The 27,003-nt window shown below is 44.1% G+C and overlaps 1 protein-coding gene across 1 annotated transcript in view; it reads right to left on the bottom strand.

The window, feature by feature from the left end:
• LOC8032971 (ribosome biogenesis protein bop1-B) overlaps positions 1–27,003 on the bottom strand; it is a 35,642-nt gene that overhangs the window by 5,061 nt on the left and 3,578 nt on the right. Inside the window, exons 3-15 of the mRNA XM_029966902.4 lie at positions 26,445–26,633; positions 26,042–26,193; positions 25,445–25,562; positions 24,477–24,578; positions 23,806–23,904; positions 22,211–22,327; positions 21,622–21,783; positions 14,080–14,160; positions 13,257–13,326; positions 12,452–12,584; positions 7,340–7,437; positions 5,678–5,877; positions 4,551–4,728 (exon numbers count right to left, since the gene is read on the bottom strand). Of these exons, the coding sequence (XP_029822762.2) occupies positions 4,551–4,728; positions 5,678–5,877; positions 7,340–7,437; positions 12,452–12,584; positions 13,257–13,326; positions 14,080–14,160; positions 21,622–21,783; positions 22,211–22,327; positions 23,806–23,904; positions 24,477–24,578; positions 25,445–25,562; positions 26,042–26,193; positions 26,445–26,633 (1,699 nt within the window). The remainder of the gene's footprint in view (positions 1–4,550; positions 4,729–5,677; positions 5,878–7,339; positions 7,438–12,451; positions 12,585–13,256; positions 13,327–14,079; positions 14,161–21,621; positions 21,784–22,210; positions 22,328–23,805; positions 23,905–24,476; positions 24,579–25,444; positions 25,563–26,041; positions 26,194–26,444; positions 26,634–27,003) is intronic.

Here is a 27,003-nt window from a genome sequence, read left to right as displayed (position 1 = left end):
GAACCCCCCCCCCCCCCCCCCCCCGGCCTTTTTTCCCCAGGAAAGAAAAAATTTCAGAATAAAAAACAGCTGGCGCTTTGGCAGCTTTGTGCCCCCATAGGTACAGTCAAACCACTTTTCACTCCTATGTTTCCACAGATGCTGTTCCTTTCACCGTTCGAGAGAGTTTCATGGACCCTAGGGGGAAATGCATCAAGGACAGGGATCGTCAAACCATGCATGCACTTTGGCTTGGGGTCAAGGAAATGTTTTGCCTCTTGGCCTTCGTCACTTGCCGGTGATACTTGCCCCCTTTAGATAATGGATGTTCCCTCCACATTGTTTCTTGTTGAAGGTCGTGGAAGCCTGGGTTGACCTCATTCATAGCTTCCACTAGTCACAGATGTTATGTTTAAGTTCACAAAGGACCGAGAACATTCTCATTGTTATTTTTACCGGCTTATAGTTGTGACCCGCAAGCTGCTTTCTTATACTTTCGGGTGAGGGGGGTGTGTGACTAGCCAGTGATTAGTGAAGGTGCATCTGGAACGCTTGCATGGAAGGGCAAAAGCTTTGTTGTACCAAGGTCGTGCTTTGATTGGAAAAGCAGACATGTGCATACGGAAGAGAAAAAGTGCTAAATGACTGTCAGCATTCCATGCGAGAAGGTCATCATTTCTTCAGCTGCCTCCACGGTATTCAACGTGCTCTGTCGAGACAAGAAGTTAATCATTGTCTACGTCTAACCACCCTTGGCGATGTTGTGACGAGCCTCTGCCTCGTCACAACTTGGCTGGATTGGCCAAGTTGTGGCCCATCCGGTCAAATCGACGAGTTGGCCGGATCCCGTGGTGTTGACATTAAAAATGCATTGTTAACAATGATCCGACGAAAGCGTGAGAGAAGAGCTTCTGGACATGGTTGCCCTCAAGAAAACCACTCGTGGTGTTGACATTAAAAATGCATTGTTAACAAGGATCCGACGAAAGCGTGAGAGAAGAGCTTCTGGACATGCTTGCCCTCAAGAAAACCACTCGTGGTGTTGACATTAAGAATGCATTGTTAACAATGATCCGACGAAAGCGTGAGAGAAGAGCTTCTGGACATGGTTGCCCTCAAGAAAACCACTCGTGGTGTTGACATTAAGAATGCATTGTTAACAATGATCCGACGAAAGCGTGAGAGAAGAGCTTCTGGACATGGTTGCCCTCAAGAAAACCACTCGTGGTGTTGACATTAAGAATGCATTGTTAACAATGATCCGACGAAAGCGTGAGAGAAGAGCTTCTGGACATGGTTGCCCTCAAGAAAACCACTCGTGGTGTTGACATTAAGAATGCATTGTTAACAATGATCCGACGAAAGCGTGAGAGAAGAGCTTCTGGACATGGTTGCCCTCAAGAAAACCACTCGTGGTGTTGACATTAAAAATGCATTGTTAACAAGGATCCGACGAAAGCGTGAGAGAAGAGCTTCTGGACATGCTTGCCCTCAAGAAAACCACTCGTGGTGTTGACATTAAGAATGCATTGTTAACAATGATCCGACGAAAGCGTGAGAGAAGAGCTTCTGGACATGGTTGCCCTCAAGAAAACCACTCGTGGTGTTGACATTAAGAATGCATTGTTAACAATGATCCGACGAAAGCGTGAGAGAAGAGCTTCTGGACATGGTTGCCCTCAAGAAAACCACTCGTGGTGTTGACATTAAGAATGCATTGTTAACAATGATCCGACGAAAGCGTGAGAGAAGAGCTTCTGGACATGGTTGCCCTCAAGAAAACCACTCGTGGTGTTGACATTAAAAATGCATTGTTAACAAGGATCCGACGAAAGCGTGAGAGAAGAGCTTCTGGACATGCTTGCCCTCAAGAAAACCACTCGTGGTGTTGACATTAAGAATGCATTGTTAACAATGATCCGACGAAAGCGTGAGAGAAGAGCTTCTGGACATGGTTGCCCTCAAGAAAACCACTCGTGGTGTTGACATTAAGAATGCATTGTTAACAACGTTGGAGAGGTTCGATGTTCCTCTGCAGAAACTTGTTGCTATTGCCACTGATGGAGCGCCTGCTATGGTTGATAAGAATGTGGGCTTGGTAGGTCTTCTGCGGAGCGACCCCAGCATTCGAGATTTTCTCCCCATTCCTTGCATTTTCCATCAAAAGCACCTGGTGGCAAAGCACTTCAGCTACAAAGACGTTATAAGCTCTCTGTCCTTCGAGTCGTCAACTACATACAATCAAATGCAAAAACCCAACGGCAATTCCGCAAATTCCTCGAAGAACTGGAACTTCATGAAGCGCCCAACAACGTATCGTTTAGGTATTTGTGCGGTACGCTGGCTGTCAATGAGCAACATACTATCAAGGTTTGTGGATCTCCTCAAGCCAATTCAAGCTTTTTTGTAGGCGAAAGAGAAGCCATGTCCTGAACTTCATGACGCAGGTTGGTGTGTCGATCTCGGTTACCTCACTGACGTAGTTCAGCCCCTTAAAACTCTAAACATGTTGCTGCAAGGGAAAGAAAAAATGGTATCGGAATTTTCCCAAACAGTCATCAGCTTCAAGAACAAGCTAAAACTTTTTCGAAACGACCTGAAAACAAAGCGCCTGATCCACTTCCCGCGGCTGAAGAGCATGCTGGATGCAGAACCTGAGTTTGAACTGACCGATGCTAAGCTCAGGAAATATTTCGTAAAGCTTGAGGAACTCGAGAGGAACTTTCAGTCTTGGTTCAAAGATATGCACCAACTAAAGTCTTGTTTCGCGCTTCTGCTGAATCCTTTTATGGTTGATGTGTTGACTGTCGACTGTCCAACCATAAAAAAACTTGGCAGGAGATTTGGGAGCCTTCGAACTGCTTGAACTGCAAGAAGACGAAGAGCTGAAGGCATTCCTGCAGTCTCAGGTGCCAGAAGCAAGGTATCCCCACGTCAAGCTCGCGGGCCAGAAACTCCTCTCCATATTTGGATCAACATACTGCTGCGCAGCTCTGTTCTCAACAATGAAAGCGATGAAGTCAAAACAGCGCGCGACCCTTATGGATGACCACCTGACAGAGCTTCTCCGGAGCACAGCACATCGTTCGAGCCGAACTTCAAGGTGCTTGTTTTACGAATGGGGAAGCCCAACACAGACACACAATGAGCAAGCACTGCATTAGTATAAATCACTGTGCCCGCAGCCGAGATGAATGAAATAAACAAACCTGCCACGCCCCCTTTTTACTGCGGCTCTTCACTAAACTGTTTCTCTTTTAGGGCTCACTGCATAAGTTTCTTGGGCGGTGGGGGGCACTTTTGCTCAAAGCCTAAACAAAAGTATGCCCCCCCCCACCCCCCCACGGCTCTTAGAAGTTTTGTGGTATTGACGGGTCAGCCTGGCCACCCCTGTGCTAAGCCAATACAAGAGCCATTAAGCTGTCACTTGTGACTGCTGATACTATAATACCAATGATTAGTTGTTTTTCTACACCATGTACTAGTACTACCAGTCTTTAAATAAACTACTTACTGTTCTGAAAACTTTAAAAGTGTCTTCCTTAGTATATTTTGTCACCAGAAGTGGCACTGATCCATGTGAAGATGAAAAAAGTAAAAGAAAAAAAAAACTGAAATTAAAAAAAAATATTTTTGAAATTTTATAATTTTTTAAAAGGAGATGTAGCACCCTTGACATGGAATTTCAATTATTTCAAGGTAATATTACCCCAGAAACCTAACGACCGTGGTACTAACCTACTGCATTTTGAGTGGGACACCTCTGATGCCAGACAAGTTGGCTAGCCCAGCTTGTTTTGTCTAGCCTCAGCCTACTCTATGATTCCACACAGGATGTGCAATGTACTGAGTGACCCAAGGAGCGGCCAGGCTCTTTGAATCGACCGCAAAATTCGGTTTCTCATAGGAGCTAAGCCTTTTTCTTTCTTTACTTTTTTCTCAGGTAAGTTTGCTCTTTGCAAATTTTACAAAAAATATGCACCATCTGTGGGCAATGCTGCACAAAATCGTAGAGCGATAGGTTAAGAAACCGAATTTCACGGTCTATTTAAAAAGCCTGGTCGCTCCTTAGGTCACCGAGTATATTTACAATGCGTGACTCGAAGCCCACGAGGATCAAGTTTGACTTCAACCACCTTTCACAGTGGAGTCCGTAGGAAAGGGTGTGTTCGCTATTCGGAAAACCGAACTGAACTTTGCCCAGAGCACCCGCCTGGGAACAAGAGATTGTCTCCTTGACAAAACAACCGGATGCGCATTACGTAATGTAACTGACACAAAAGCCTACTCATGTAATCAAAGTTAACCGAGTTAGATAAACATTATTTCATTTTCTTCACAATCTAATGGAATGCTTTACTAATTAAAAAAACGTCAGCACCCGGCAACCGCTAACAGACAATTCGCAACGACTGGAAGAAACTGGACAGCGCTACTCTCGTCCCATCTTCCCTTTACATTATCCAAGATTTACAGCAGTTGGAGAATCAGACGAGACAAAGTGAAAGGAGGTGTGCTCACTCCCACGCCTTAATTCTGTCGTAGGGGAAGGAAGGAGAGAGACAGCTCACCCTTGGGGTGGACGGCCATGCACGAGATCCATTTGCAATTGGATGTGAGCCTCTTGGCCAGCTCCTGCTTGAGCAGGTGGTAGACCCGCACCGTGCGCTGGCACGCCACCAGCAGGAAGGGGCGCAGCGGGTGGAACAGCACCCGGGACACCCCGCCCTTCGCCTTGCTCAGGGGAGCCTGACCGGGGACGGGTCACGTTTCGTTCGGGCACCGTTACGAGGGTTCAACGGATCAAACCAAAGATGACTATGTTTTAATCGCCAACAAAGTGAGAATGGCAGGAAATTTATTTCAAATGCCTGGCCTCCTAAACGCGCTCGTTGCCTTTCCCCGTGCTTAGACTGCGCATGCACGCTCGAGGGTCCGGAGACGCCGTCGTCGAAGGTAGAAAGCTTGCGCTGGAGGCGGGACAACTGAAACTCCTTTCTGCTCTTCTCATCTTGTCATCGACTATACAGTAATATATATTTAAGTGCCCATCTGAAGCTAAGGTACTTAGAGGGCATCAAAAGGCCAGCTGAAATTGTCCCACCCATCGGAAAACAAGATCTTTTAGAACATAGGGAAAAATAAAACAAATATCTTGTTTGACTAATGCAAGTTTGTTCCACCTATACTCATTTTTACCTCTAGAACTGCGGTAAAAGAAAAGCCCAGCTCCTCGCAGAGCATTACTAATTTCTCCCTTTACGTGGAGGGTTCAGATATATGAAGGCACATTTTAGATCAGATCTATGTTACCTTATCGAGACGTATACATTTCAAATGCCACATGCGTCGCTTCTTCCTCCGATGACCAAATTTTGTACGAACCGCTTCGCGCGGCATACAAACAATGCGCAAAATTTTATTTTTTCTCTAGGTGAAAACGAGTATAGAGACCACTGTATGTAGAGATGGCACGAGGATCAGCATGCGACCTATTCCTTGAATCATGGTGGCATTTAAAACCTCGATGCTCAACTCTGAACTTCCAGGTTCCTTTCTCATTTGCGTTATATTAGTTATAAAAAAACGCAAGAAACCCAATTACCATTCTGTTACAATGCATACAACTGACTTGGCTAGCGTTGGCAGACACGACGGGGTGCAAACCCTCGCAACACCCTACCCAGTGGTGACTCACCTGCGAACGCCGCGTGGACAACTGATGGACGAGCACGGTGGCCTGTCCCTCGGCCGTGACAGTGGCAAAGTAGTCTCCCCTCGAGTGCCACGTCACCTGCACCACACCGTGGCAGTGAACGACCCGCAGACGCTCCCCCCGGGAGAGGAACTCTGGAGAGGAGGCCGACGTCTGCTCCCACTCCACTACCGCCGCCTGGCCTGCAAGTGGTGGCCCAAACATCCTCTTTTATGAAAAGCTCATCGTCCCCTCGGCTGTTGCTGCACCTCTAAGGCATTTCCAACTTCTAAGGAGGACGGAAATCAGAAGGCCCAAAATCAGCTTAAAAAAATTGTGACTTGTAGAAGCTACAAGGCTGGTCATTGCCTCCTAAATGTAGCCATACAGTGCAATCCACTTATAACAATACCACGCATAATGATCAGTTTCTAGACTAAGATTGAATTTTCGAGCTTTCTAAGTGGATTGCACTTAGATTTTGATTTACATCGAAATTGAAATTAGTGAGATATTGTGGAGCCACATCCAAAAATGGCTGATGTATGGCTCTGCCATAAGACTCCAGCAATAGTGAAAGACTGCGGTACAATAATTATTGTGCCTATAGTATTGCAACATACCAAGCAGTCTTTAAAGCTTGCAAATTCACAGTTGAAATTCAGGATCAGAGCAGAAATGTTTCGTGCAGTGAGGTATTGCTAACCCCAGTAACACTTCTGGAAGCATCGCCTATTAGTGCTTGACCTTTCTACTCGGTAAAAGCAGGTTATGCGAAGCGAGACCTCGGCTGCTCCTTGCAACTGCAAAGGTGGTGACTCCACTTCCAGTGGGTGCATCGAACATGAATTGTTCGTGCTGCTTTCCAAACCGACGGAGGCGAAAATTCCGTTTCTCGAACTACCATCCTGCATAGAGAGGTTGGATCAAAAGACGAAAGATCACGCTATTGTGGTCACGGCTATTTACTTCAAGACTAGCCTTGTGGAGACAAAGCAGGGGTGTACATATGTCGCTTTCGCTGCACAGTTGTGGAGTAAAGGTCCCCTTACGTGCAGTCTGATCAACCCTGTCGCACACATTACACAAGTGCACTGGCGCAGGCCATCCCTTTCTAATTCCCAACCTCCCGCACGTGCTCGTTGCCTTCCTCCACACTTTGGCTGCGCGTGCACGCTCGTAGCTCGTGAGATGCCGGAGTGTTATCGAAGGCAGGGAGTTCACGCTGGAGGCGTGTAATTGAAGGGATTCCACTCCCCTTCCTATTCCATCGGTGACATTTGAATTGCTTCGTGAAAATAACTTTCCACTTTAGAGCCACTGTTCCAAACCTAACCAAATCTTGCTTAAAACTTGCAAGTTTGCAAGTTTAAGCAAGTTTTATTGTAGCAAAATTTGCTACAATTAAAGAGCTCAAAAATTACGTTTCACGGCATTCTCTGAATTCTAGACGAAGTTTCTGGACTTGGCCGTAGCACTTCTTCGCGAGTTTCGTGACTGTAGCAACGGCTTTGAGTTGTCGTTTATCGGCTCGCATCGACGTCAGTGCCAGATTATACACTTCATTTGTGCACCGCAGCAGAAGGCTATTGATAGGTCACGCCAGCAGAATAAGGCAAATAGCCTTCTCAATAAAAATGGTGGCGTTTTAATATGAGAACCCACCTGAGGACTCTTCGGGGAGAGCAGACAACACGGTGTCCGTGGTGCTCAACAGCAGTTTGTCCCCAACACCGGGATTCAGAATGTACACAGTCTTGTCCCTGCAACACCATAAAGCATGGTAACCATAGAGCAATGATCATTTACACCAAAAGTTGTAGCAATCGTCCCCTTCCCCCTCCTCTCAACTCCACAGAAATTATCACAAGTCCACATCTCAAAAATTTCTGGGGAGAACCCTGGGTACAGTATACAGTTGAACCTCTTTATAACAAACACTGATATGGCACATTATTGGATATAGCAAACTAATTACAAAGTTTGGTTGGTCATGCTTTATTTGGATGGGAGTTCTAGTTACCATATTTTCGCGATTCTAAACACCCCCCCCCCCCCCCCCCCCCCCCCCCACTTTGAAACAAACACCTGAAAAAAAGTTTGTAAGCGAATGGAAGCACCCCCCTCCCAACAAGAAATTTGAGATCGGGGACGTCGGTATTGCTGAGCGCCGGAGTCGCGAACGGTCGCTGGCACTTGGTTTCAACGTCAGTTAATAGATGGCAGCACGTACCGCCATTTTCCACTTTCGCATCAGTGCAAGTTGTGAAAAGAGGGTGCGTTGCCGTACCCTCTATCGAAGATGTTTTGTCTGTTTGGTCTCCTTGTACTTGTTGCAGTCGGTTGTTTTGTCTGTTAAGCCTATTCGTCTGCGTTGGCCTCGCTCGCAATTAGGGATGCCGCGAACTTTTTTCGAATCGAAGTTTCGATGATCGAATCAAGCGGTTCGAAAGGTTCGAAAGATTTCGATTTTTCGAATTGTTGATATCGTAAAATTCGACGGAGGTCGAATTTTCGAACTTGTTAAGCTAAGAAGTTCGACGCTTTTCGAACCGTCGACCTTATTACGCAAAAAAATTCGATCTTTTTCGAACTTTCGAACTTATTGTGCTGCAAGGTTCGATGCTTGTAGAACTTTCGAACTTGACAGACCAAAAAATTCGATGAATTTCGAACTTTCGAACTTATTTATCAAGAGAATTCGAAAAGTTTCGAACTTTCGGATTCTGAAAAGTCAGAAGTTCGACGAACTTCGAACTTTTAGGGTAAAAGTTCGACGTTCGTCGAACTTCGAAAGACCGGCGGACGGTTTCATTTGATTTCAAGTAGTGGGGTACATTCGTAATTTTTTTTTCTCGAACTTTTACACGCGGTGCTGCGTTCCTTACGAAAGACAATGTCGTTTATTTCAATGTTCTGGCATGCTTAGGTTTAAAGAAATAAATCCCCGAAGGGGCGAGGAAGGACGACGGGTTTTTGACGATTATCGTTTGTGCCAGATTTGAAGCACGCTGCAGCCGGAGCTATTTACGGTAGATATGTTATACTTTTTTTAAGAATGATCTATGTATAGCCTAGGTAAGTGCCGTCTTAAGATGTGATTATTGTTATTCAACGTGAGTTTCGAAGAAATGTCCAAACATGTATCTGCATGCAATTATAACCTAAACTTGATATTTATTTTCGTCTAAGTTGTTTGAGGTATCGCATTTAAATTAACACCACAGACAGTACGTATCATTGCCATCTGCAGAATACGAAATAATATATTTATTGTTTTTTCACGTTAAGGAATAAATTAACTCATGGGAGAAGATTTCTAACAGTGTTCAAGTTCAGCACGTCATTAAAAGAAAACTTTTTTTTTTTTTTTCGCTTCACGTTCCTGGGACGTGTTTCTTTTAGCCTGTACACATTTTGGTAAAAGAAACTTGTTTCGAAGTTCTGAACCTCTGAATATGCAAGAATAGAACACTTCCGACGAATTCTTGATAGTTTTTTTTTCTCCTGCTTTTTATTCCCGCATTTATTCTTTTTTTTTTTTTTTTTTTTTTTTACTATCGGCACAGGTGTTTAGGTCGAAAAGACAGCTTTGAACTTCCGAACCACTAAGCATGTGACGAGCAGTGCCTTCTGACAACGAGTTTCTAACAATGACCATCTACGCAACCTTTTATGCAGTGAAGAGCGACAGTAGCTATACATATGCATAAATAATTTCAGATTAAAATAAGCTCGACCACGCCCTCTTTCCCCGTATTGTTTTCTTTAACAGTTCGAAATACCTGCAAGGGGGAGAAGGAGGCTGAAGCCCCCCCCCCCCCCCCCGCTACCCTCTTTCCCTCCGTTTTTCCTCTTCCGACGCCACTTGTATGGTAGAACGCTCCTCGACCTCGAGTTGTGTCAGCTTTTGTGCTTTTTGCGAGGCGATTCCTCCGTCCCAGAAAATAAACCTCCAGGACAATTACAAACTTCACCGGATCGGATTACTACCAGCGTGCAAGGGGTGGCGAGGTAGTTTGCCAGGTCGCTTCAAGGTTTTTCTGAGCCTCAACCTTCTGCTCGCCCCTGGCCGTTTCGAACTGGATGAGTCTCGTAAAACAGTGTGTTCGTGCAATCACTACTGCGTGATGCAGGTTAAACCCCCCCCCCCCCCCCCCCCCCCCCCCCTGGGCTGGCGGTCACAATTCTGCACTGGCAAATATTCTAGCACGTCCGGGACACTCGTCGTCTCATTTAATTGCCCTAACTTTTCTAAACTTGATTTCGTGAAAACCAGTGAGTCGTGAAAACGTTATTTGAAACTGAAACTGTGGAAAAACTTGAAAATCGGACTTCGAACTTTGAAAACTTGGATTAGAAAGAAATTCAAAATCTTCGAAATTTTTTTTTTTTTTTTTTTTTTTTTTTTTTTTTTTAATTTAGCGTTAAAAGAGAATCGAAACCTTCGAACTTTTCGAACTTCATGCAAAAAGAAAATCGAAATCTTCGAATTGTTCGAACTTCATGCCTATAAAAATTCGAAGCGTTCGAAGTTTTCGAATTTTTTTTACAAAGAATTTTGAGATCTTCGAATTTATCGAACCTGAAGTAAAAAAATATTCGAAATATTCGAATTCGAAATTTTAGAAACCGTGAAAGCTTCGAAATTTTCGAATTCGAAACTCCGCTGTGGTCAAAAGTTGCGAATTTTTCGAAATCGAACCTCGGTCGGTACGAAAATATCGAAATTTTTCGAAATCGAACCTTAGTTCGCTTCGCAAATATCGAAACCTTTCGAAATCGAACCTAGGGTGGTTCGCGACATCCCTACTCGCAATCGTATTCCGTTCACTGTGTGCACGCACGTGGTTTGCGGAAGTCGTCCATCATGAGTGCGAAGAGAACTTCATACACGATGAAGTTCAAGAGAATGGTTATTTCTTACGCGGAAGATAACGGAAATCACGGCGCTGCTGAACAGTTTGGAGTGCGGCGTTCCGCGCAAGCCGAGGCTGGGTGGAGCGGATGATGAAGAGGAACGGTTTCTCTTTGAGACGCCACACCACTATCTCCCAGAAGCTACCGGTGGACTTCTAGAACAAGATTGTCAACTTCCAACGTTATGTGATGAAGCTGTGTCGCGAATCTCGCCACGGACTCGGGCAAATTGGCAATGCCGATGAGACTCCTATGTACATCGACATGCCAAGGACGTGCACCGTGAACGAAGTAGGCGCCCGAGAAGTAAAAGTGCGTACTACTGGCTATGAGAAGCAAAGGGTGACCGTAATGCTCTGCATCACAGCCGATGGTCGGGAACTTGCTCCCTACATCATCCTCAGGAGACTAGTTGCGGGAGCGACTAGTCGACCGTGGTGCACACTGATAGCAAGCGGGCTACTCTCCAATCTTTATTTATTTCCTTTAGAACATTTATTCTTTCATTTTGATTATAATAAATTAATATTTCTTGTGCAAATTTCATATTTTCGGGGCATGTTCCGAATCTAAGCACCCCCCCCCCCCCCCCCCTCTTTGAACATCGCGGGTGTGAAAAAAAAGGGGTGCTTAGAATTGAGTAAGTACGGTATATAACGAAACTGAAACCCCGAGATCTGATGCGCTATCGGTTATAGCGAAGCAATTCCTACTTTTCTTGCGTCACAAAATACCACGAAAGTTATTAAAACATTGAAAAAATACAAAAAGTAATTTCAATGTCCACTGCCCTCAAAAGTGAAGATTTTGAGGGTGGTGGACAACGGTCGGAAGAAAAGAGACATCACTGCGGACTTCGAGCTTGCACCAAGCACGATATCTACCATCCTGAGTGCAAGGAAGAACATTGAAGACCGCTATGCAAACGACACCGTCAAGATTGACCGAAAGAGTCTTAGGCCTTGCCTCGACCCGGCGTGGAGGAGGCTCTGTTCTCATGGTTTAAAAATGGAAGGGCGTGAAGTCTGCCAGTGTCTGGTCAGCTTCTTCAAACGAAAGCGATCAGTCTGGCGTATCTGTTAGGGCATGATGATTTTAGTGCAAGCAGCGGATAACTCCAGCGTGGTGGCTCCAGGTGAAGAGGCACCGGCCCAAAATCACATCTTTCTTCAAATAAATGAAATAATGAATCCAGCTAACGTCGTTTCTCAGGTTGCAAATTGATATCCTTATATTCCGATCCATTTTTTAATGCTGCTTAGTAACAAGTAAAAATCTCGTGGTCCATGCTAGCTCGTTTTTATATCTTAGTGTTGTGCACGTTCTTGCACAAGCTCGATTGCAGGAACGGTTGCATAAATTTTTGTGTGTCCTTTTATAACGAATATCGCATATCGCAAACAAATTTTTGCTCGTTATGCTAGTTCGTTATAACGAGGTTCGACTATAGATCTATGTTGCATTTGCAGCTGTAGACTCGCCCCACGCGATGACCGAATGAGGACACTGGGACATCATTTCAACGAAAAAGCACCTACTGGGACAGGAGCATGTGAGCTTGGCAAAATTAACATATTACCCCCTGACTCAAAGTTGAATAAGAAATGTAGTTATAACATTATCGGAACTCTTTCCAGCCTATGGCGAAAAAATGGTGCATAAAATCATAAAAATGCATATACAGATGGGAAGCATTCCAGGACTAGCTGATAAGATAGTGGCAGCATGCGAAGTATATTCTGCGGTTACTAGGGGATGTGCACTTGTACCCACTCAAACGCAAATCTGTGAACCAGCCTTCAGGAGCTGCACGACAGGGACGCCGGACGCCAAAAGAAAAAAGGATGCGCAGCTCACACGGCAGCGGCAAGAAGGCAGACACTCTGACTGGGACACCAGGCCACGCTCTTCACGGGCGCCTCGAACTGGAACTTCTTGAGGCACCTGCCCGTCAAGAGCTCCCAGATGCGAACGGTGCCGTCCTCGGACCCTGCACACGTGGAAGTTTCCGCTCAAGGTCGCTCGCAGGGACGTGCCTGTCTCCAATGGTTTCGTGCCGAAACATCATTCCTCATTGTCTTCCGTTCTTTTTTTTTCCTTTAGTAAATCTGGTGCTTTAGGAACTTACCAGAATATACCTAGCACAGTTCAAAAAGCCTTAAGAAGAGACTGCCAATACAACAAATAAGTAGCCAGTCGGTTGATAAATGTTTTGCGCAATGCATCCGAGGGATCCCTGCACACCCGTGATAGGAGAATAGACAGAGCATGGTTTGTTCCAGCACATACGATGTACTATAGAACCCTTCTAAGTGGAATTTTAAAGGAACAGGTGAAGGTGGTCCACTTACTGGAATTTCCACTTATCAGAAGACCAACAACTTTGAGGATATGAGGAACCAAGCAGACATTTTTTCAAGCTCTACTTACGAGGGTTCCACTTACGAGATTTTACTTATGGGCAATAGCGTTTATCTCGCCAGCTTTTGCACAGCCCTAAAAGACTGTCTGCACCCTAGCAAGCATTCTCAAAATTTGAAATGACAGAACTGTTTCTAAACGTGGTAAAAGGGGAAACAATTTCTAGGTTTCTCCCGTGGAGCTAAGCAAACAACCCAGCTGACTGTCGTCGTCCTAATCAGATCAGGGGAAGAGAGCATACCTGATGCAAAGAACTGTCCCGCAGGCTCCAAAGACAGGCAGAGGACACAGTCCGTATGACCCTCGTAGACCTGGCACCGAGGAGATAATAAAGAAACAATGCTTGACACTTTGGCAGAACTCGGAAGAAAATTAAAACAAAAAGCATGTTTTTGGCTTGCTAGTCATATGCAGGTCTGTCGACCTCTAATGTGCAAGTATACAAAAATGTCTGTGCAATCATATCAACTTATTTATTAATCTGAGTGATATTACTGACAAGTTTAAGGCTGAAAGGGGCACTAAAAAGTTGAGTTTGTCTATTTTTGACGTTAACTTCATCTACGCACTGTAAGCTTCCTAAGAAACAATATTACAATTGTGCATTACCTATTTCTCAATTAAAAATGTAATCAACCACTGCAACACACCCCTTTATCTAAGAATTCTCAGATAAAGGGAAACGTTGCAACATTTGATCAAATGTTTAGTAAAGATGCAGACCAAACGTTTTAGATTCTCTAGGACATTCAAAGTGTGTACATTAAGTTATCGCCATAACAAGATGAAATCAGAACCTCTTTAGCACTCTAAAACTATATGAAGCTTGACATAAAAAAAAAAAAAAAAATAGTTCTAAACACAATAGGTATAAGACAATAAACTCAAACAATAATCAGTGCCATTAACAAGCATCAAACATCAATAAACTTAACACCAATGGCCATACAGTACACATCATAAACTGAAGAGCACCTACTGATGCAGTGCTTTCTGGACTGCTTTAGTAGTTGTTCAATGCACTATATATAGTTTAAATCCCTGAAGGCTGTGATCGTACTTACAATAGACTGAATGCTCGGGAAAGGCTGCAGGTCCTTGGGTTTGGGCAGCTGAGGAATCAGGTCCTCTGCATCCACATTCACCTGTCACAAAAGGAGCCTTCGTCAAGAGAGGGACGGGCAACACACAAACACTGAAGCCCTGAAAGGCAGTGAAGGACCCCAAGAGAGGCATCTGCCACAGTCAATCCCAAAACACTGCTCCAAGTTCAACAGCGACATTTAAAAAAAAACGAGTTTGACTGGCACCAAACATCTTATTTGTCACTGGATATCACTGAAAAAGTTCTATTCGCGACTCCAGCGACCTATAGGGGGCGCCACCACCAAACAAACATGGCGGCTGAGTCCAGGTCGCGGCGGCTCGGCCGGGCCGCCTGAACAGGTGGCGCGTTCAATTTAACAGATTATCTTTTGTTTAAGGCCCAATTTTATAGGTATTTGAACTGAGACGGTTAAGTGTAGCCGGTGCAGATAAACTTGCAAAGCATAGTTTTGTTTTGCCGGTGTTTTTTTGGTTCTTTTCGTGTCAAACTTTCGTTTCGGAGATTTCGTTCAAAACCGAAATTATGGGCTCCGGAGAGACGGTAATATACTAATCAGTTTTGATCATCTAAGGAAAGCGGCGATGACTATAGAATTGTTCCACAGAGAGTAACTTTTCAGCTAACTCGCATGCCTCGACCATGCGACTTATCTGTCCGCGAAATCAAGCTTTTGTGCGTATCCGCGTTTACGAAACAGCTCCAGTCGTCTGCTCGGCCAACAACACAGGCTGCAGGAACATTACGAAAATTAAGCAACCGCTTCTTGAGCCAAGGACCATGTTAACCCGCCGGCGCCCCACTAAGCAGCTGATACTCGTATTTCAATTCAGGTTTTTGTAGCAATCGAGAAGTCATTTTGACGAGCGGGTTATGTATTATATTTCGTACTATGTCCCACTAAAACGATATTAGTATATCTTTCGGGTTGAAATGTGAGCTTAGTTGACTAGCTATTAGGTGAGCTGCTGAATAAAAGTATATTTGACAACTGAGACATACTACTTAAACTTAGCCAAATGGTTCTATAGTCGGCAGCACGGAGACAAACTGAAGAGAGTCTTCTTTGAAGATCCACGCAGAACTTTGCTTCAAATCCTGAACGGAGAAAATTGGTATTTTTTTTTTTTTGTGGCCGGTCAACCTGACCAATGTAGACGTATATTGCTGCTGGCTTCGACGTCCGCGTAATATAAATATTGGAGGCGCGATAGGTCAAAATGCCGTGACAGCATCTAACGTTGCGGGACTTGTCTCCCACCTTTTGAAAACAGATAATTTCCCTCATTCATCATTTGCAGCGAGCAAGTTTTCCTGAGTCAAGTAATTGCGAAATCAGCCCAACTCCTTCAGTGTGGTCCAGAGGCTTTTTGGCGAAAAGCAGCCAAGATGAATAGCCAACGCACCGACCGGCGTGGGTGGCTTAAACTTGCAGCTAACCGAACACAACCAAACTCAAGAAAAGCAGCTATCGAACCTTTCCATTCACTTGGCGGCAACATTGATGTTCCCTCCAGTATCAGTTACCAAGCAGTCGTCACATTGAATGTGATTCGAGACAGACAAGAAATCAAAAAGTTTTTCCGTGATTCCTCCCCATCCAAGAAATCGAAAGCACGCGACCGTGTGCTGTGGAGTAAACGGGCTTTCAAACACGTAATAGAAGAAAACAATCTACTGAGGCTTCACCACACTAATGATCACTCAGGCAAACTTAAGAAATATTCGGACCTTCGTCAAATTACATTGTTCGCCACCGCGCCGACAACACGTCTCCGCGAAAGCCACCAGAGACGCGGAGGGGCGCGGAGCGACCTGGACCGGCTGGTTCCCGGTTTTCCCGTTTGGCGGCGTCCGTTTTGCTGGAGTCGCGAATATCAGACAAAAAATAAAAATCAATGTCGAAATGAAAATTCTGAGGATACTGAAGCACTTCTTATGAGTTGTGAGTGCTAAAGCATGAATGTCGTTCTTCCGCTTCCTAAGTTTGTCTGCAGTGTACAGGCTGGGACAACCATGTTTCGCTACTGCCGAGGTTGCCGAGCGCGCACTCTCGTGAAGCAACCGCCAATAGCTATCTAGGAGCCGCTTTGCTCAGCCAATAGGAGAATGGGCATTTCTTTTGCGTTTTTTTGCGGTTATAGACACCGCCGGCTCCGCTCCATAGGACAGTTAACATCGCAACGCCTGACTATCACAGGACAGGCGAACTGCCAAGATCCCGACCACCGTGCAGCATCATCGATGACGATGAACAAATTTGGGCAAGCCAAGACAGTCGGCAAGTCACCAGCAATGACTGCGCAAGATCACCTACGATGATCAACTACGGACCGCCCATGGCGACTGACGCGACATCTGTACTGCACCATAAAAGACGGAAGCACCAGCCCTCCGACTTCAGTGGGCTTGGCGGCATGGAGCCAGCAGTGATGCCTAATCCACTACTGCTTTTTGTACAGGTTCGTAAAAGTCGTTCCCATACTTGCCTTAAGAGCAATTGTATCGCTTTAATCGTGTTGCCAAGCCCACAGGCCTTGTGTGTAATTTCATGCGAGTGGTGGAACGTCACCCTGTTATTATTAAAACTCAGTGGAGATGTTGAGCTGAACCCTGGGCCTCATACCGAGGCACTTCTGAATGAACTTCTAGTCGGACAAAAACAGATTGCAAACGACATCCGAGATATAAAACAAGACTATGGTAGCCTTGACAAAAGATTGCAGGTTATTGAAACCTCGATGACTCAGGTTAAGAACTTTTCAACTAAACTAGACCAGTCGGTAAAACGTGTCGAGGCTTTAGAATCATCGATTAGAGACCTGCAAAGTAAAGTAGATGACCTTGAAAATAGAATTAGGCGAAATAATCTTGTCATCTATGGAATAGAAGAGGACACGCACGAGACCGAGCAGTTATTGACAGATAAGATTGTTGATGGAATATTCAAAGCGAAACTAAATTTAGATGTCAGAACCGTTGAGCGCATTCACAGGATAGGAAGGATCTTCCCTGATAAGCCGCGACCAATCATTCTGCAACTTGGGAATTTCAATGAAAAGAAAGAAATCATCCGAAATGCAAAACGTTTAAAAGGAACCAAAGTTTTTATTAACGAAGATTACTCTAAACAGGTACGAACGATTCGGCAAATTCTCTGGGAAAGTTCACGTGAAAACAGGGCGAAGGGTGATAAGGTATTTCTGGTGTTTGACAAACTAAAAATAAACGGAACTACTTACGTTTGGGATGAACAAAAACGGCAAAGAGTAATCCTCAGAGAAGATGTACAGAGAAGCATTCAGCCCCGAGAAGAATGACGACGACGGGTTGAGGATGGAAAGGCCTTTTCAATAATTAATTTAAATGCAAGGAGTATTGTGAATAAAACTGTTGATTTGGAAACCATCCTTGTCGAGCATGACCCTTTTGTTGTAATAATCACTGAGACATGGTTGATTCCTTCCATTTCTGATTGCGAAATCGTTCCCCCTGGATATGATATTATTAGGAAAGATTGTTTGGGCAGAGGGGGTGGGGTAGCCATTATAATAAAGAACTGTATCGATTATGTTAAAATAGAAGACACCCCTGACATTGAAAGCGTATGGTGCAGACTAAAATTATCAAAATCGGAGCTCATAATAGGCGCAGTTTACCGTCCTCCGGGAACGAGTCTTGGCTTCGCCCAGAGTTTAAATAATTTTCTTATTAAATTACACGTTGACTCGAAAAAGGTAATAATTGCAGGCGACTTCAATGTTGGAGAGGTCGACTGGAATGCATCGCTACCAGGAACTCGCAATGTTTTACTCTCTTCTGCATTGATAGACATGTCTTTTTCACATGGTCTGACGCAAGTCATTAAAGAGTTCACCAGAATCCAAGGAAATAGCAAATCTATATTGGATTTGTTTTTCTTAAGTGATAGTATGATGCTATATCCTTACGAATGTAGAGTTTTGCCAGGAATATCTGACCATCTTATGGTTGTTTTATCAATGTATTTAAATGATAACCCTTCAGCGCGCTACGAGGTTACTACCTATAAAGATTTCAGTCATGCAGATGACGTAGCTATTTTAGATATGTTAGATAGTTCATATGACGCATTTCACCAGTCCAGTCTTGATCGTAAAGTAAACGTCAATCAACTCTGGCAATAGTTCAAAGGAATAGCTACGCATTGCATTGCTCAACATGTCCCGGAAAAGGTGAAAAGAAACCGCACTACTAACCCGTGGATCACTAGAGACGTAATACATCAAAAACGTAAAGTTTCAAGGTGTCGGTCGCAAGTGCGCAAATCTCAGGCAGATGTAGTGCGTGACAAGCTACGGTGCTTAAAGGGCTACTCTACCGATTTTTTCATTGTCTCCGATTTGCTTGAAATTTTGCTAAACTAACCAACAAACATCGCGAAAATAGTATCCCAAATATTAGGTCAAAATATTGTTTTTTTCGCGAAGTTATTGAATTTACAGTTTTGGTCCTCACCGTGTTTTTCAAGCTCGAAGTCTCTACTGGCAACAATGAAAATGTGACGTCAGTGGAAGGCAGGGGTTCACTCTTTGGGCTGTAGATTTCGTTTTAAACTGATTCGAAGCAGTTTCATGGTGTCAAATGAATGCTTGGGAAGCTCGCTGCAGTACCCGCGCTCCAGCACGGAACAAATGATTGGCATATTCTATTTTTTGGCTGCTTGCTCGACTGGCAAGCCTGCCTGCCACTGACGTCACGGCCCTGAAAAGCGCGCGTATATTTGAATGTTGGTTTTTGCATCATTTTCATTTGCCGATTTCGCAATAACTATTATGAATTTCGCGATTCTAAATAGCATACTGGAGAGAGTAAGGGCCGGGGAGTCAGAAAATATAGTTAGTTGAGGTAGCTCAAAAAATCGGTGGAGTGCCCCTTTAAGCAAAAATCTTAAAGCAATGATAAGAAAAGCCAAGGATTATTATTTTAACGTAACCATGACAGGCTTCCTGCGGCACTCGCCTAAAAGGGTTTGGAAGCATCTTTCACCTCGAAAACCTGGCGTGACTAAACTTGTAACAGATGACCGGGTTGTTTCAGAAAAGACAGACATAGCCAATGTTCTTGGAAGGTTTTTTTCCACTGTTTTTTCTTTTGATGATGGCACACTACCCGAGTGTGATGAATTCGTCAGTATACCAGCAATTCCTGATGTATTGTTATCTCAGGAGGGAATTTTTTCCGTTGCTTCTCGATATAGACCCTTCGAAGGCAGGGGGACCGGACCAAATTCCAAATGCGTTTTTAAAAAGGTATGCCGAATGGTCATCCAAATATTTATTGCTTATCTTTCAGAAATCACTTGATAGTTCTTCGGTCCCAAACGACTGGAAGTTAGGTAAAGTAATTCCGATATTTAAGGAGGGTAATTCATGCTCCCCAGCAAATTATCGCCCCATTTCCTTAACGTCAACATGCTGTAAAATACTTGAGCACATCATCTCCAAGCATATTCATACATTCCTGGCTGAGCACGGCTTACTAAACAGCTGTCAACATGGATTCCGAAAGGGGCTTTCTACTATTACGCAACTAACGGAAATTATGCATTTCTTTTCGAAAACTTTAGATAGTAGAGGCCAGGTCGACGTTATTTTTTTGGATTTTAAAAAGGCGTTCGATAAGGTGAACCACAGAAAGTTAATGTGCAAGGTAAGACCTATGCTAAAGAATGAAACCTTGTCAGGATGGATAGCGTCATTTCTTTCCGATCGAAAGCAGTTTGTTAGCATTGAAGACAACTACTCGGATCTTTGTGCTGTTACTTCTGGTGTGCCACAAGGCTCAGTTCTGGGGCCGTTGCTTTTTCTTATCTTTATAGACGATCTGGTTAAGGACATGTCGGTGCACGCGAGACTTTTTGCAGATGACTGTATTTTGTACACTAAGGTAACAACTCTGTCTGACCAAAGTAATTTAAACGCTAACCTGCATAGGGTTAACGATTGGTGCACGAAGTGGCAAATGTCTCTGAATATAAGGAAAACCGTTTGTATGTCCATCACACATAAATTAAATCCTTTAGCTTATCCGTACAGCATTGATGGCGTCCTCCTTGAAAGAGTAGACAATTATAAGTACCTCGGTGTTACTATATCGAGCGACCTTCGTCGGAACATGCATGTGACAAACATTGTTGAAAAAGCTAATACGCGACTAGCATTTCTTCGACGGTCCTTGAAACTAGCATCTACAGAGACTAGATTGCTCGCTTACAAAATGCTGGTTCGTCCCCTGCTTGAATACGCGTCGGAAGTATGGGACCCGCACATGAAAAGCCTAATCCTTGACCTAGAAAGTGTACAGAAACTGGCCTTGCGTTTCATTTATTCTAGATATCGCAGATTAGATTCGCCGACAGAGCTGTATGCGCTGTGTAATCTTCCTTTGCTTCAGTCTAGACGGGAAAATAAACGCTTGAAGCTTTTTTCATGATATTTTATGGGTCATTGCTCATTGACCAATCACGTTACCTAACCCTTCATCAATCCTGTATCACTCGTAACAAACATTCGCGTCACCTACAAGAGTTTTCGTTCAATAAAGATTGTTTTAAGTATTCATTTTTTCCTTGTACGGTGCGAGACTGGAATCTGTTGCCAGAACATGTCGTTTCTTCCAATGATCTTGAAGTGTTCCTTTCCCAGTTGGACACAATCTAACTATTGTTTATTCTTGATTTGCATTGTTTTTTGGTGTTCCTTGCATTGTGCTTCGTTGCCGTATTATTTTACCAGTTGCTTTTACAAGTGTAACTCGTTGCCACTCCTGTGAAAGTCCTAATCAGGACTAACAGTATGTCAAATAAATAAAATAAATAAATAAATAATGCTTTTGCATTAAAAAAGTAGTTTACTTACTGACAACATGCATGAATGAGGAACCAAAGGGATAGCATAGAAACATTACCTTTGCCATTCAAAACAATTTCAACCGATGAACTGACTTGCGGACGCTACAAGGATTAAACAGTGTAAACACAATGTTGGCCTGTTTTGCGAGCAAACGAAAGATGACGGTATCGATTTGTGCGCTTTTTGAAAGAACTGTCAGATAGTAATCAAGATTTGTTGTACCAGAAAACCCAGAATCTTCACAGCCCCATGAGTGTGACAAGTAGTATTAAAAAAATATCTGGTCACCTTTCAAAGTCACACCCTTCCGAAGCAGCAACCAATTTCATTGTGTGTGATTTGAAGAAACCAGGCACTCTAAAATAAATAGGTATAAAATAGCCTTAGTCAAACTCAACTCGGTCTAGTGACAAATATATGTATGTTAAACTACAGAAGCAACAAATGCGTGTCTTTGCCCACACCGGCTGCGAAAACAAAGGTAGTGTCAAACCCGCCGAATGTCTGGGTGTCGGACTGTGTTTCGTAGGGCAGAATCGGTAAGGAAGGCCGTAGCTAGGGCTGATGGGGAAGTGTTAGTAATAAGGAGGAGTGCTGCTGGAACTCACCCTCATCTTCCGCTGCCTCGGGCACAAGTAGAGATCCAGGCAGCGCTCAAACCTCTCCTCAATGAAGCGTTCGTAGGCTGGGACTGCGCGCAGACATGGGTACTTGGCGGGCAGGAAGTTTATGCGCCGTTCTTCGGGCTCCTGCTCTCTCCACTTGGCCTCCTGCAAATGTGATTCAGTTTGCAACCGAGTCGCCACCGCACGTTCCAGACGAGATAGGTTTGTTTCATATGAGGGGAAGCTAGTTTCCAGGTGAACTCAACGAAACTGTTAGAGGCATCTGTGGCGTTGCCCAGAAGAGCATGTCTGACCCCAGTAAAGGTGTTACAATCTGGTAGAGGTCATCCTCGTATCCACAGGCCATATACTACTCTATTTATTTGTCTAGAACTATTATTTCTGTGTTTATCATATGCTAAAGATATTTCCAGCGAGTGCAACAATTATGTAAGGTGTGGATACCAATATTGTTAGTCCTTGTTGTAATGCTTAAAAGTGCAGAGCTGCACATTAAAAAAGCCATTAAAAATACCCCACCGCAGTCCGAAGATTGAGTTGTGCCAGAGGTCGAATGACGTCTTTCCCTCACCTCTTCCTTGGTGAAGAGGTATTCGGCCGGCGGGTTGTAAGACTCCTCGTGACCCGGCAGCTTCATCTTGGGTGCCGGGATGTGGCGCTGCATTCGCTCGTTGCTGCCCGCTGTCGACTGCACCCCCGGAATTTGTATAAAAAATCTAAAGGAAAAAGTCATGCCATCTCCCCGTGCACTTCGGCTGCCTCAGAACGGCAGAGCGGAGGCAGTCGGCAGTGGAACCGGTGAGCCCAAGTTGCTGGAGAGGCTTTAATACACCCAAAGGAACGGCAAAGCAGGTACCACTTGCAAGGTCGGTATTTCATTTTTTTTTTTTTTTTTTTACCTTTAGTTTGCAAGAAATCTAGTGTTGTGCATTGTATAAAGAAAAACGAAAGCTGACAAGCATGCGAATAACTTTGACGTATTGCGGAAAGATGAGCACACCTAACATATTGTCTGCTTTCTATTGCCCCTCTTCTTTTAGGTACCACCTACCGGGTGTCTCAAGTAGTGGCCAGGCTCTTTAAATCGACCGCAAAATTTGGTTTCTTAACCTATCGCGCTACGATTTTGTGCAGCGTTACCAACACGTGGTGCATTTTTTTTCTATAAAATTTGCAAAGAGCGAACTTACCTGAGGAAAAAGTAAAAAAAGAAAAAGTCTGAACTCCTATGGAAATGCAGCAAAGCCACCACTTTTCAAACAATAGGGTGCCTTATTGTTTGAAGATTGGTGGCTTCGCTGCATTTCCATAGGAGTTCAGCCTTTTTCTTTTTTTTACTTTTTCCTCAGGTAAGTTCTTTGCAAATTTTATAGAAAAGAACGCACCAGGTGTGGGCAACGCTGCACAAAATCGTAGCGCGACAGGTTAAGAAACCAAATTTTGCAGTCGATTTAAAGAACCTGGCCACTACTTGAGACACCCGGTATTTCAGCACTTATTATTTGCCACACTGCACTCTCGTTTGTATTTCTCGCCTGTACCGCACACAGATCACTGTTGGCCGATGTCAATTCCTCATGAAGGCTTCTATAGCCTCAAAACTCAACGTGTGCTATGTATATACTGCACATCCAAATCTCGACTTTTAGAGCTGAGGGCTGCAGTTTTATTGGAAAAAGACCATGTGTTAAGGACACTGCCCAGTCTGAGATTGCTATAACTGAGGCACTAAGTTTAACTACGAGTGCAGGGAGAGTGAGAATCAAAAAGCACACAAATGTTTTATGCACTCGAGTCTTAGGTGGGTGCATCTACCCATTACAGAGAGGTATGTCCACACAAATAGTTAGTTACGACTCTGCTTAAACCTGTCAACAATTGCGACAAGTATACCGTCAAATACCGCAGAAGCACCCACTTCGTTTGAGTGCCCACTAGTATTAAGATTTCTCAAGCTTGGGAATTCGGCAAATTACACGTTAAGTGCCCGATTTGACCGGACAAGCGCTAGATTGACCCAGTTAAACCTACTAGATTGACCCAGTTTTCAGTGAAGGTGGGGTGGGCGCTTTTTCGGTATTTTACGGTAGGTATGTCCGAAAAAACAATGCCTAGGGCATGTCAAGGCCAGACATTATTTCTGATATTATAGAGATGCATGCTCACGTCATCCTTGTCCCACAGGAGGCTGAATCTTTCTGGGTCATGCTTCTTTACTCGGGGCTTGATCCAGCCCATCTTGATTGCGTGCACCATCTTTGATACCTGCATTGCACGGTGCCAATACCTTCAACCATCAAGTTGCAAGGTATGTAGAGGAAGACATTAATAGCCTCCACAATCAATATTGCATGCATCCTCTGACATCAAATTATCCCAGCTATGCTCTTTGCTACATAGACACACCTTGCTGACATTTCTCTAAATTTACTTAACCAGCACACATTATTCCAACAAAAAAAAAAAAAAGCCTTTGGCATTGAATTCTCTAATTATTGTACTATCCAGCAATCGGTTGATCAGAACTAGACAAGAAAGGCCTGTATAGATTTTCTGGTCTTAACATCAGCTAGAATCTCCACCAAATTAGAATCTTGTTGGATTTACAGTCAAAGGTGCACAGTCTAGGCCTTTTCTAGTTCACACCTTGGGAAACTGCTTGAAGGAAAGTAACCCCCATTAGAAGCTGCAGGAAGCTACAAAACTATTGATATTGCTTGCATAGTCCTTGCCTGCACAAAAAAGAACGGTGCACTCTTCCGGTCTGAAAGGTTGACAAAGCTGCTGCACATAAAAATTCCCTTCAATACACCAACATTTTAGAGAACAAGACTCACCATTGCTTTTTCTATCCTTGAAGGCACGAAGCTGCGTTTCTGGGGAGGGTGCCTGGTCACCGGGTGGATCATGGTCTCGTGCGAAAAGATGTCCTCAAATGGCTGCAACAATTGAATTCATTTCTTTTTTTTTTTTTTTTTTAAGAACGAGACTTAAGGATTATTTATACTACTGTCAAGACCGGTCATAACAAAGTCGGTTATAACGAAACAGCGGCTACAGCGAAGCGATCACGATTTCCCATTCCCTTTTGCACTTCGTTAACCAAAGTCAATTATAACGAAATATCGGATATAGCAAAGTGATTTCCGATTCCCGTTGACTTCGTTATAACTGGTCTCGACAGTATTCAACAAATATTTGGTCCTAGTTTTTTTCTTTTGACCATAAAGGTTTTCGTTGGGTGCTCGACATGACATATATTGCGAGTTGAGGATATCAGTGTCTGCCAAAGTCACACACAAATGCTTTTGCACATTTTTTTCAATAGAAAACTACTGGAGAGAAAAACTTTTCAAGAGTTATAAATACCTCAAACTTCGAAATCCATACTTTACGCAAAAAATTCAAGAATGGTTTCACGACCCCTTTAATGAAAAATATTCTATGAATGGCCCGAGAGTAGAATTAAGCGAAGATTTGCTTATGATTTGCAAGCTGAAACTTGTTTCTAGCATCGGGCCTGCAGGAATATATGCCAGAACACTTTTTTGTAACTGGATACATCTTCGATCTAAAGAATTACCAAAATGTCAGCAGTTTCCTGCAATTCTGCTACATCAATGAAGTGGACGTTCACTGGCATGCTTCGAGTAAAAAAAAACTCTATGGTTCATCAAAAAACGTCCCGGCGGCTTCTCTGCCAATATTAAAAAAAAGCCACTGCAGCAACCCTTTCAGTAGTGTACAGGGCTAACAGAGGGTCTTCCAAAACAAGCAGCTGTCACAAGGACATGAGCCAACCCACCTCGTAAGGGTCAGTCGTCGAGCTGGGGAACTGTCCTTTCTGCAGCCTCTGAATCAGGTCCACATCTTCGTCGGTCAGGACAACGTCCTGTCCCGTGCTCTTGTCCTTCACCGTCCTCCTGCACCACACACAATGAAAGACTAGGATTGAGCAAAACTGGCGCCCCCCGATAGTTGCGGGGCACCGACACTTCTAAGCTTCCGTGAAGAGCTTCTATACAGAGTTCGATGCTCACTGAGGATGAGAGTGCACTCGTTGTTCTGCTCTCGGCCTTTCTATCATCTGCTAACGAGACTGCGGGTGCGCCGCTTTGTGACCACCAAGTGACAGTGGCACGTGTGCCGAACAGCCTTTTGCACTTCACCTCTTTCGTACGAGCTATGCATCAACCAACCCGGAAGGACATGACGAGACTGCATTGTCGTGAGCTACAATACAAAATCTGAAATATTTGTAGGGGTGAAACGCAAGACACTCAGAGAGTGGTTTCTGAAAGTGTGGGGGCCAACTTGTTACACTCAAAAACGTAATGAAAAATGGCTTTGAGACACTCGATAAAATTGTAGATACATTTTGTCTTCCTAGACCTGGCCTCACCAATAGTTGGGGTCATCCATTTTCCTCAGGAAGTCGTCCAGGTCACTAACCCGAGGCGGCTTCAGGATTGGCTTGCCTTCCAGATCATAACCGATGTGCGGATAGTGCTCGTACCACTCCAGAGGAATGTTGCCAACCGTGTTGCGAACGTCCTGCACATAAAAGCATGCTCAATGCTACTGTATTAAGGTAGCAAATTGGGCCAGTTGGCAGACACTGTACACGATGGGGCTAAACAGCTCAATAAATGCAGAAAAAGTCCAGTCACAGCAAAGAATTTAAAATGGAATCCTAGAGTCCAGCTTTCATTTTGTCAAAGGATGATATAAAAGTCGCTAGAAGCCAAATGCAGCCTCAGACAGGCAAGAAATCAGACAGAGGATCTCAAGTTAAAGGTACTCGCCTCTTCGTCGGAAGAGTCAAAGGCATATTCATCTTCCACCACTTGCGTTTGTTTGTCCTCCTTGGCGTCCTCTTGCTGCCGGTGCCATGCCGACCTCTTGCCAGACTCCACCGGTGCCTCCTGGTCTTTCCCCCTCAGCTCAAGGTCCTTCCCCTCCACCCCAGTCAAAGTAATCTTCGTGTTTTCTTCCTGAGACAAGGAAAGAGCAAGCTCATTGAACAAAGATACTCACAAATAAAAAAGAATTGTGCACTGGTTCAGGAATCAGTTCCATGACGAGGTACGGTTGCTGACCTGAGGTTATTAAATGAACAGGCTGTTTCTATGTAACCATGCCCTTATCTGCTTCGGCATGGTTACTTTGATCAACATGAAACGATAGGAAACACACGCGTGCTTAGCAGAAAGCTCCTAGGCATTCGCCTAAACCTTAGCAATTACAGTAAAATGGATAGGTGGGCTAGTTGGTACATGTTTAACTTGTGAAGCATATAAAAAACAAGGACACGCGGAAAAAGAGACAAGTCAGATGCAGGCTCATGAAACGATCTTACGCAAA

Source organism: Ixodes scapularis, unplaced genomic scaffold, assembly GCF_016920785.2.
Source record: "Ixodes scapularis isolate PalLabHiFi unplaced genomic scaffold, ASM1692078v2 PGA_scaffold0__279_contigs__length_252992795, whole genome shotgun sequence".
Taxonomy (NCBI): Eukaryota; Metazoa; Arthropoda; class Arachnida; order Ixodida; family Ixodidae; genus Ixodes; species Ixodes scapularis.
The sequence above is the reverse complement of the archived record's forward strand: the minus strand, read 5'-3'. Positions and strand labels throughout refer to the sequence as shown.